Below are 12,187 nucleotides of genomic sequence, written 5' to 3'. Positions count from 1 at the left end.
GTCGCTCAGGTGTCATCCCCCACGAGTATGATACCCGCTTAGCCCCAAGTTGTTGGTTACGGGATTGGAAAAAGAAATTGCTGGCTTTAAGCGTTGCTAACTCCGAGCCTTTCTCCCCTACCGGTACTGCTTCTTTACTCGAGTACTATTCGAGTACCTGTACGAGTACAGCACTTGCCGTGGTTCTCTTCTGTCCTAGGGCGTGTGGGGGGAAGAGGGGGGTCTTAGCGTCAGGCAAGGTTTCACTACTACCGTAAATTAGCGGTTTGTTGTTATCAGAGTGGTTTGCCCGGTCGGCGTGCTTGCTGTGAATAACGGGGGCCAGTTGGAACGGGGGATTTTTTTCTCCTCCCTTTTTTCTTTCGGTGGCGGCGCTTTGTGATTTGATGCGAGAGATTTAGAGGGGAGAGGAGGATAGTTATGATACTACGAGCACAATCGGGTATACTTTCTTTCGTTTTTTTTTCCCTCATCGAATGATATTCGGAACTTGTTTTGATTGGGTAGTTTCGGAGATTGGAGGAAAGGTCACTACCTCTCCGGCGCTGATATGTGTTGCGAGGGACGGGGGGTGGAGACGGGAATTGGGCGAGGCGGTTGGTGAGGCGAACATCCAGTTTTGCTGGACGCTAACTTTCGGGAGCCGTTTATTTGTTCTAGGTAAGAAGTACTGCACCCGAAAACATGGTGTGTATGTTTTGTATTAGGCTCAGATCTCCACAGATTTTTCACCATGCATGTATCTGGCATACCAGCAGAGGTTTTTTCTGTTGGTTGTGTCGTTGTGTGGCAATAGCGTATTTTCAGATACTTGTCACGAGAGACAAGTAATTCTTTAACCTCTAGTTCCGGGTACTTCATACCTAGGCCAAGTATAAGCGGCCAACAACACATGATTTGAGGCTCTAGAGATGGAGACTGTCGCCTTGGTCGGCTGACTGAATGCTTTAGAGCGCTTAGGGGTGTCACATTTCTTGAGAATGACCTTGGAAATTGTGAATTGTCTCCCAATGTCGGCCGGGCTCCGGGTGCGTGGTACACTATTAGGAAGTAGGTATCACACATATTAGTGCTCCGATTGGCCTACTAGGCGAATTTCTTAACTTTACTTTACGTTTTCATTGGAGCCTCATTGTCTTCTGCATCGACACGCCTTCGGTTGGATGGCCTTCCTTGCCAATCGGAGCCCCAAAGGCTCGGAGCTCCTCATGAATGCGCTGGGCTTCGGGATTCCAATAGATTATTTTTCATAATTTCCATGCCGGGTCTACTGTGGTTGCTCTACCCGATGCAAGATAGAAAAAGTTCTCGACCGACAACCACGTCCGAGTGATGATCCATGACTAGAGAAGCAACCTTGCGCGAACACGGGTGAGCCTAGGCCATCATGTTAGACACGTACAGTACTTGCACTAGCGCGACCAAGTACAGTACGATCGCAAGTCGTCCGTGGTGTCGCCGAGATGCATACATCCAACCTTGAACTCAAGTTGAGGATAAGATACTGAATTTTACCCTGCGGAAATACTAACTGCTGTCCTAGCCATTCCCCACATGCCGCTCCCCCATAACCTGAACAAGCTTCTCCTCCCGGTCTCCAACAACCTTGAACAGGCTCAGCATCCTTGTGCAGACCTGCCGCCCAAACCATAAGCTCCGATTTGTGGAGATCGTTGAGGGAATATCCAAAGGCTACGACTACAATTCCGAGCTGCGCGCTCAAGCAACGTTATGATTAACAGGGTTTTCCAACTCGCATTCTGAAGCTTCCAATCTCCGCCAGACCGGTAATGGTCCTCAAAGGAGCAGAAATAGCCAGAGTGTTGGAGTCCAACATAGACCTCGAGTCCCCAAATAGCAAGGGCTGCACGCTCCCATGGGCAGCTGCTGGGTATGATACAACCCCACGAGAATTGCACAATTAATGCTCAAGTGGCCCAGCGTCAGCGCCGGTGTACGGTTCGGGATAATTTATTATCCTTGCTTGTACAGCATGCAGCTCTTAGGTCGCGGCTTGTCATGGTGCGGTGGAGCTGTGGGGGGCGCGGGACCCCCGTTCTGAGCCGGGGATCAGTATTAACCTCACACATCACTAGAGCTTGGCGATGAAAGGGTTGGTATGCTGGTGGATTTCTCCGGCTATAGAGTGTTGCATGTAGCGGCTTCGAGAGGTTGGGCGCGGGTGGTGAAGGTATTCCTGTCCCGGCCAGATATTGATGCCTGCAACCGCGATAATGTACGATAGGTCGACCAGCTAGGGGCACAACAGATTCCTAACAAGGAATTGACGGCCCAGCCTTGAGAAGTCTACTCCAGAACATTCCGCGGGAGGGATCTCGGGAAGACGGCTCAAACACACATCACGGGTGTAGAGGTTAACTAGCGGTACCTACCACGGATGCTGTTTTTTCTTTGTAATCCATCCGGCCCACCCCACCCGCCCATATGTAACCCTTCGTTAGGATTATCCCCGGTAAGCTACTGAACTTAACTATATTTTGTCAATACCATTACTTGTTTACTTTCTCCGGAGTTGTAAATTCCTGATCAAGCCGATGGACCGGCGCAGGTCCAGAAGAGCAAGAATCCATCGCCATTCAGAAGGACGAGAAAGAGCTTTCCAGCTTCTCTCTCACCCACCCGACGCAAGTCAGAATCGAATGCTCAAACCAGAGCCATGAAACAAGGATGCCGGTCCCGGGATTGTATCACACAATATCACTCGCTGGCAACTCACCTGTCACTGTGGGGGTGCGTCCGGCATGCGACTCCTAATGACTCAGCGTGCCGCGATCCAAGCTATCATTACGACGATGCTCCCTCCCACCGCTTACTGTGCGATCCGGTAGCGTATTCTACAAATGGCATATTTACCCACATCCGACAATAAAAGCCCCACGGTGCCATCCGCTCAAAATGTCTCACATTCCCATTTCCCCCCCCAAGCCTCAACAGCCTCAATCGCCCCATAACATATCACACACACACACTCTCTCTCTCTCAAACATGTTAAGCCAACAACCAGCACAGACCCCCTCATCCTCCTCCTCCGCCCCATCGCAACAATACAGTACCGGTATCTTTCACAAAAAAAAAACAACTCATACACCCCCCCCCACCATTTCACATGTCAACCCAAGTACCGATGCCTCGGGTTTTTGGCGTCGCACTACAAGTACCCTTTTGTTGCGTTACAACTTTAGGCCGTTTTGTGCCACCCCTCACCCCCCCTCGATCTGTGTGAGTTACTCTACAAGTTATCATGATGGGGAGGGGGGTACATGTTACGGGATGGGGGTCGAGGCTGAGGATCGTTGGGGCGAGGGGGGGCGCACGGTTGGGAAAACAATTCCACCAACGGGGAGGGAGGGAGATGGGTGATATCATGACGGTTGGGAGAGGGGGCTTACCACGGGTAAAACTACTCCCCTTATCACATAGCATGGCAGGGGGGCTCCGTGGGGGGGGGTTAAGTTTCCGTGCTCGTTCACCAATTTGTCGGTATCGGAAATCAACGATATATCTGTACCCGTAATTAAAGGAGGGTGCAAAGGAAAGAAGAAAAAGGAATTACAAAGGCTGGGATTTTATTTCCTTTTTCGTTCATGGGACCTTACGGGGCTATCATACATTACGAGTACTGGTACCGGTAACTGTATCTCGGTCTCACGGGGTATTGCACCTCTAGGACCAATGGTAGAAACTGAGCCCAGCTTACACCATATACGCCCTACTTAGGGTGGGGTATTGTTGAACACTTTTTCTTTTTTTTTTTTTTTTGTATCATAATTATCATACCGCAAAAAAAAAAAAAAAAACTACGATAATCGAAAAAACTTCATAGAACGTTGAAGTTGCATTTCCGAATAAGGTCTATCTGTTTGTTTCATACCTTTCTTTTTTCAATTGTCTCAACCGTGGGCTGAACGAGAAATCCTTTTGTCTGCCTTTCCCCCCCACTTCTATCCAAAAGGGGGAAAATTCTGAATGTCCCGGCATCATTCCCCACCACTACTACACAAGTTTGTTAGTAGTCTTCACAGTGCCCGGTAAATTAGGCGAGTGAGGGTGCAAAATTGTTAGGCGTACGAGGGGCAGAGGAGAAGAAGTGTTTCAATTTTTCGCACGGCGCAGGCGCTGGTTGTCTCCTCCGGGAGCTTTTTTGCGCATGTGAAAGGCCGAGTGATGCCATGTGTTGGGGGGAGGGGGGGAGGGAGGAAGGACACCTCAAGGCTGACTAAGGCTGACGTGGAAAATGGGATTCTGATGGAATCTTGGGAATTTTTTATTTTTTATTTTTTGCATGCTCATATTGTCTTTTTGATCGACTTCCGCTGCGTCTCGGGGTGGGGGGGATTGTTGACATATCGTGGGCCGGGTGCTGGTCCTCCTCCTCGCAGGAGCATTGGACTTTGACCAGAAGGAGCGCTAAACCTAGACTCGATCTCGATTGTGATAATAGTAACGGCATACGAGGTACCTGTAGTGAAAGTGGAGTAACCTAAGGATTGCAAAATCTATATTAGACCATAATATAGTAGAGGCCCGGAAGAGAAATTACTAATATGTCTAGTGTACTCCCAATCTCGACTGTATTAAACACCGTATTATCCCGGATAATAGCAATTCATCTCAAGACTTCAAAGTTTCCCTTCTAGGTAACCCGTTAGTCTATTTTGCTATCACAGCATCTTCTCCCGTCCCGTCAAAATACCCATACAATCCCCCGAAATTCCACCGCCAGATTATCAGCGGAAAAAAAATCGGCCCGTCAGTCCACGATAGGTTTAGCTCGACGGGTTAACAAGATTGCGAATACCTGTTAACGGGACCAAACACTCCCGGTGGGCAGATCTTATACCGTGTGGGGAAAACGCTAGTCCTAGCCTTTTTTGACTCAGAGTCCGGAGATTAAAGGGCTGTCGGAGATAGTAGATTTCAAGAGATTACAGGGTAGGAAACCCAGACTTCCTGGGATAGATTGCTCTTGGCCCGAGTTGATACGGTATTAGCGTTGAACTCGTAGATCGGGAAGACGTTGGATTGAAGATTGGAGTGGTGGAAACATGTGCACCGGTCAACAACCGAAAGCAGCAATGGAGGAACTGGGAAATAGTGACTCCGTCTGGTGATGTTAGGCGATGCTCTTGCGTCCCAGTGTGGCGGACTAAGGATTCTCATCCTGGATGTCTGGGTTCGTGTAGAGAGCAGTCACGTTTTATGAAATGAAGGTACAGTTTGATCGTCAAACCCACGAACTAAACACCCGTAACCCCTAACTAACACTTCCCCCCACTGCTGCAAATTGTCAGCAGAGATAGCTTGGAAAAAAGCGAAACAAAATCCCAGTCATCGATGGAAACCGGCATAGCCGAGCAGATCATGAGGGTTCTGCTCGGTTGCGATCCGATCGAGAGGACCCCGGGATTGAATAATCGGTGAAATCGGTGGACCCTGATCGAGTGATCGATTATGGCCGCTGCTCGAGCACGGTCGATTATAATCGATTTTTCTCGAGTGTAATTGCTCTCGTACGTCAAAACGTCAGTGCTTATACTACTACATAAGGCCACGTGATCACCAAGACATATACTCATGATGTCGAAGGGTTTCTCAAAAAGACCGGGTCTGTGGAAGTTGCAGGAGGTTGCATGAGACCTGAATATTAGCCTTAAGACAAGGCAGGAACAAGTTAGGGGTTGCTTTGGCTAAAAAAGGGAGTCTCACTCGAACAAAAAGTTGTTTATATCATACTACGGTTCATCTTCACCTATTTCGTTTCTCCCGGAAGCCTGTAATGCAGGAGAGGGTGGTAATGATTTTAATTTCAAATCTTCATGTTCATATTCTCCTTAGATAGTCATCATAGCATCCAAGTTATGGCTCTCACACTCCCTGTCCTTGGTACAACCGCTGAAGAACCTATCGCGAACTTTGCACACTCTTATTAGCTAACGCTCATATGTAGGTCGCATGCAACCTCCTGCGGACCCAGTCTTTTTTAAAAACACTCCGACATCATGAGTATGTATAGAGTGATCGATCATGATCGCGTCCATCACAGATCCCGGTTGAAACCCACATCTCCGCCAACTCCTCTTCCGCATAGGTATAGAACGGTGGTAAAAGTGGGAGTAGTGCGAGTGATATGGGAGGTGGGCCGGGTACAACCGAACCCGAGAAATGGCAAACTGGGTGATGACAATTAAGGAAACAACAGGAGATATATGTATTCAGACCCATTAACATCTCTGGAAACGAAACGAAACTCTGCGAGCCATGGGGAAAAAAAGAAACGTTTTTGAGGTATTCCGTTAATGACAAGAACTCACCAGAAACTCTGGGAACGTGAACCGACCATTCACCGCCCAGAAAAATTCCACACCGACCCTGGGCAAGCAGCAGGTGTGGTGAAAGCCGATCCCGGGGAAAAATCAAGGTACCCGCGCCGAACGGCATAGCTTGGGACAGCGCTACCAAAATTTTCTCGACTTACCTATCTACCTTCCTGCCGGCTGCTCCACCAGGGTTCTTGAAACTATTTCTACAAAGTCGATTAAAAAGGAACAGCAAAAATCTACAAGACCTCTATCAAAAGGGTAGTTAATAATGGATTACTTTTCCCTCCCCTCTTTAATGCCTGCTGCATCCACCCTCAGGTGGGGGAGTTAGGCTCTCAACCGTCCCTGCTATCTGAGGATTCCCTGGAGGCCACGATAGGTACTATTGAACTACCTATGGTTTATGCGATTATTTGGTATTATGCGCTATTGGGAGACGTGTCGCTACGGGTAGCTATTGTGCCGTCATCCATAGAGCAGCAGCGTCGCCCTTGATCTCTATATGCTACTACCCCGCCCATCCGGTATCGGGTGTGCGGCTCAGTCTGCTAGTCAGGGTTTGAGTCTCGAACTATGGTGTACGGTTTGGTCCGGCATTACCAGGTGATTTTGCAGATATCATACCGTAAAAAACCCGCAATATCCACCATTTCCTCTAGAAATATAATCCCCGCCAATCCCAGCATCAGCGCACGATATGTCCACTCTGACAAGATGATAGAATTGCCAATACAAGTTAATGAGATCCAATGCAGTCCGCACGCTCGGGCGTTGCCGTGTGAGGGAAACACCTTAATCATTCTTAACAGTTTTGGCTTCTGAGCACGGAGGTTGGGGGGCTGGCGGATAACACGAGTTTATACGGTAGTGCATAGGGTGCGAGTGTGAGTGTCGAAATGGTTACTTCAATGTGACGGAAGCATGTTGAGTATGGCAAATTGGGACTTGGAGCACTGTATATAGAAACCACTGATGGGTATAAGTATAGCGGTCTCAGGCACTGGAGAAATAAACAAGAATTAAGTCAATTGCATTCCTAAAAAGCCATTGTCTTTATCTCCAACAGCCTCTCTGTTTCGCAAGTCTTTACTTCTCTTCGTTTCCACATTCTTAGTTACCTTCCTTGACCGACAACAGCGAGTGTAAGAGACTTGACTAGTGACACAATGTGAACATGGACCCTCGCCGGCAGTTTCTGGTGCCGGGAGGTCTGCTCTCATAATAGATTACCTTGAGAGGGTGGCATATTCCCGTTAAAGGCTTTCGTGGCCCCCACGCACTTTGGGGGTATCTTTCGGATACTCGACTCAAATACTTTGGACACATGTGCTAGAAAAGGTTGTTTATATCAGCCCGAGGGACTAAACAGTTTTCAGAGCGAGCATGCCTAACAATTGTTCCTGCTGGGGTGGCCATGAACTCGAGATGAAAGCCCTGTACAACAGAGTATCCTGGAGGGGGCTATCAGGGGGTCCGGTTTCTCGAGATGTTGTGGTTGCTGTTAGACCATGTGCCTGATAGACGGCTGCGGCTTAGGGTGGAGCGTAGACATTCTGCTTTGGCAGCGCTCTCACCAGACCAGTCTTTAGATTAGAAACCTGCCGAGAACCCAGGGAGAAGAAATCTGTGGAGCGTGGGAAAAAGAAGGAACCGGAGAGTGGGGCGATAATATGAGCCTCTAGAAGAGATTGACTTGGATTGCCGACGGAAAAGCATGCACCGATAGAAACCCTAGCATGCTATTCCTAGTTTCTCCCAGAGTTCGGGTAGTTATGATCCGGTTGATATGAGTTCCGGGCGATCCCTGACAAAAACCTATAATGGAGGATTAAATTCCCCACTGCCAAGCACCGGTCCATGGTACTTCGATCCGCGGCGATAGGGTGTCAATGACCGGTGAGTGGATGCGGATGGTGCTCAACAGAGGTGCCAAGTTGTGGATCCCCCGCTATGAGCGCGGAAGCATGCAGGTGCCGTATCATACTGGATCTCCAATGGGGTAGTTCGGCGGTTACACTTGACCATTCGATAATAAGTATTCTGGAATTTCCGCGCCTTGGTGCCGAGTGTGAGTTAACATTAAAGGTCCGAGTGATCGTTCGGTGAGATTTTTTTTCTATAATACGAACAGTTTAAACGTAAGTAAATAGAGGCAAGAATGGAGAAGCAAGAAGGGGAAATAAGGGATTGAAGAAATAAAAAAATTATGCATGATATTTACTTCTGCCATCCTACTCAATACATCGCCGTATAATCTTTAACCGCTTTCCAACCTCTATCGATCTCATCAATAGATATCCCATCCCACTCCCATCACGAAGCCAACTTCATTGCAGCTAATGCGCAGATCTTTCAAATCCTCAGCACCATAAGATACAACGATTCATTCTTTACCAACCTTTCTTATTAGGATCGAAACCGAGCAAATTTACAACCGTCTGCCCATGCCGCACGGGGCCTACGCAGCGGGTGGACCCGCATGTTATGAACCACATCTCTAAGATAGAGCTCCCCAATCGCTCCACAACTTGCCTAGCAGTCTCTCCTAGAAGAATTCCCATATTCAAGTCGTCCCTTGTATTGCAATTGATAATCTTGGTCCCCCGCCGGGTTTTGCGGGAACTGCTGCAGCCCAAGTATATTGGCATGTAACTCCCGCCCAGGAGATTTTAAAAACGCCAAGCCTACAGAGATCGGACATTCATGTATGAGTAGAATGGTCACCTTACCCCTTTCAACTATATTATCTCCCCGAGTCGGTACGGGGTCCGGGTGGGGAATAATAGGGAGTCACACCAGCGAGACTAGATCTAAGGTAAAAAATCAAGTAGCAAGGTTACAATAGTAAAAAAAAAAAAAGGGAATGACAATAAAAATGTCACAGGATACTCTCTCCATTGACTATATACTATTTCTAAGAATTATAGCCCAACCAGTGGCCATCTGCGATATATACGCAAAAGAAAATATATACACACACAAGAAACTTGGCGCTCGAGCCAATTCACAATCGATATATACAACCCCACCTAGATTCCATACCCATAATTACCGCGCTTGTATCTGCCAACTGGCGTACACTCAGAAGCAGGTTGACCACCGGGGGGAGATATAGTAACAGTGACCGTCTCAACCGCCTCAACGGCGGGCACTGTCTTAGTAACGACTTGAATGACAGTGGAAACAACTTCAGTGGGGACGGCCGTGGGAGCAACTTCAGTCGGGACGGCCGAGACATCAGTGAGAGCAGTGGGGTCCCCGCCGAAAGGAGCAACCTCGCTGAGAGGAGAATCGATACTCTGGGTTTTCTTGGGGGGTTTACTGCGGATGCTGGTGCCGTTGCCATACGGAGGGAGAGCGGAAGGCTTGATGGTTGGGATACCGGATCCGGCGGCAGTGAAGCCCGTGGTAGGCGAGGAGGGGACGACGGCAGAAGGGGAAACCGGAGCTGAAGCACCGCCCGGGACATAGGGAGCAGGGCCAGGGATGGTGTAATTTTTGACGGCCGGGTAGTGGATGTTGATGAGGATGCCAGGGTCGGTAGGAGAGTAAGCGCCCGGGAACTTGACGGTGTTTGTTGGTACGGCGCTTCCGGTCCCGTTGATTTGCAGGTTGGCACACATGGGGTAGAATTGGGCGCCATTGGGATCGAAGGCTGAGTGGAGAGCGAGAAGCTCATGGCGAAGCAGGTAGGGGCCGGGAGCAATATCGCTGGGGATGGTGACGGTCCGGGTGTTGTTGTCGGCGATGATGGTGTCTGAGATCCAAGTTCCATCAGGATTAAGACCTGCATGATCAATCTTAAACCAGTCGAGAGTGGTGGGGTCTGCGGTGGTGCAGTCGGTGCCGGGGCACTTGGCGAGATAGGTCATGGTAGGACCGCGGTGAGAGTCGGGCCATGGGGTCCAGAAGAACTTGATAGAGGATCCGCAGGCAGCCGGGGCGCTCAAAGATCCAGCCGTAGAGCCAACGCCGCAAACAATGCCGGCAGCGGTGATGTCCTATTACCAAATGTCAATATCTCCAATTCCATTCACACATGAAATTATTAAACACACCTCAGCCGGGCCATTGTTAGGAGTGGTCCACCCAATCCTCTGAGGCTTGGGGTTCTGGTAGACATCGAAAAACGGGTTGAAGTTATCGTACAAAGTTCCATCAATCAACAACTGAGAAACCAATCCATGGGCCAAACTACCAGTGGCAGCGCCAAGGACGGACAAGATAAACGACGACTTCATCTTTGTCAATATTTCTTCCGGAGAAAAAGAAATTGTCGTAAGGAGAAAGGACTGATATGGGCTTCAAGCCTGAAAACAAGAAAGGAAACGAGGGCGGGAAAGGAAGAAAGAGCGACAAGTGAATGCAAAGACTGAGCTGGAGAGAAGGGAAGGGAGAAGGGCGAGGGGAGACTGTTTAATAAAGGTTTGCCCTTCCTCCTTATCAGCTGTTGGCCATTGAAACTTGAAAGTGTGGGTAGTCGAAGTCTGGTTGCGGTCGGACCATGGGGTCAAGGTGTTTCAATCCCTCCGGATAATTGCATTCCTGGGATATGGATACTGGCAAACAGTAGGCGAGTGAGGGGTGGATTGCCCCGATCAATTGGTGTAGACTGATCTGGAAGGAGTTAAACATCTAGGAATACTTGCGCCCTTACTATTCTTGTCAAGGTGGTCCAACTAATCTTGAGCTCGTACCCCACCACCGTATGGTCGAGACCGCACTAGTACTCGTACAATGCCCCGTGCAATAGATTCGAACCGTACAAACAACCTCAATCAAGTTAGTTGAAATAATTGCTCTCGGCAGTTTATTACTGGTCTCTTCCCCCGCGACCTCCAAGCCACCAAAGCGAAGCGCCCCTCCCTAGTGCCATAAATAATCTAAACCTACCCGAGAACATTGTGGCTACCCGCATTAGAAAGCTACACTACCTTATGTCCTAAATTATGGTCGCAGAATCGCAATTACCAGAGGGATTCTCCCAGCCCCAATAACTGTGGAGTTCCTCTACACTAACTGCTAAGCAGTGATCAAATATCACTCTCATTTGCACCTCCAGGCCTTTCTGCTATGCGCATCTGCTTGTCCTCCCGTCCAGGGAGTGTCCTACTTGCAGCATGTGACACTACACAAGCGCTGAAGAACGAGATCTCTAATCTCTAATCACAAACTGCCTGCTCCAGTCCTAAATTTCGGACACAAGCAGAATCAAAGTGGCGTGGCGAAAAAAGAATAGAACCCGGTCACTATGCCAAATTCAGCTACAGTATCATACTACCATACCATCTTACTCGAGTACACTACTAGTACGGTACTAGTACAAGTACAAGCGAGATCGCTGATTGCCGGTGCTCTAATGTTGTGGCTCACTGCTCGAATAGTACGAGTACAGTACTCGAGTACTCGTGTGGACGGAGGTTTAAGCTTTCCTCGCTTAGTGAAACACAAATCCGGGTACAGAGTTTCAAGCCACAATAGCCTATCCCTACTCGGGTACGGTCACCAATATTTCCGGAAATACTGCAACCACTACCGGTACTTTGTAGCTGGCTAATCCTACAATTGCACACTGGCGCCGCCGCAAGTTAATAGAGCTATGGGTAAATCCTAGAGAATTGCTTCACAGCTTTCAAAATATCAGCGGGCAACCAGCGCTTCGTGCTTGATACGATTATTACTGTGAAATAATGAACATCTTACTTGTGACCCTCAGCCCCTTTCGCGAAGAGCTGCTCCTTCCTTATCTCTTGCTGCACTCGGGAAAGGCTGTGATTACAAGTAGCCCTTCGTGTGCAGAAGAGTCCAAAAGATCTTGCTCAGGACATCCGGGAAGCAACCTTCCT

The 12,187-nt window shown here is 48.8% G+C and overlaps 1 protein-coding gene across 1 annotated transcript; it reads right to left on the bottom strand.

Annotated features, from left to right (window-relative positions):
- Window positions 1–9,370: 9,370 nt before the first annotated feature.
- GSTUM_00008986001 (uncharacterized protein) lies at window positions 9,371–10,582 on the bottom strand (the record flags this gene model as incomplete). Its single annotated transcript, XM_002840418.1, has 2 exons — window positions 9,371–10,342; window positions 10,400–10,582. 2 exons carry the CDS (start codon window positions 10,580–10,582, stop codon window positions 9,371–9,373), a joined length of 1,155 nt encoding a protein of 384 aa, XP_002840464.1.
- Window positions 10,583–12,187: the final 1,605 nt, after the last annotated feature.

Source organism: Tuber melanosporum (genome assembly GCF_000151645.1).
Source record: "Tuber melanosporum whole genome shotgun sequence assembly, scaffold_50, strain Mel28".
NCBI classification, from domain to species: Eukaryota; Fungi; Ascomycota; class Pezizomycetes; order Pezizales; family Tuberaceae; genus Tuber; species Tuber melanosporum.
The sequence above is the reverse complement of the archived record's forward strand: the minus strand, read 5'-3'. Positions and strand labels throughout refer to the sequence as shown.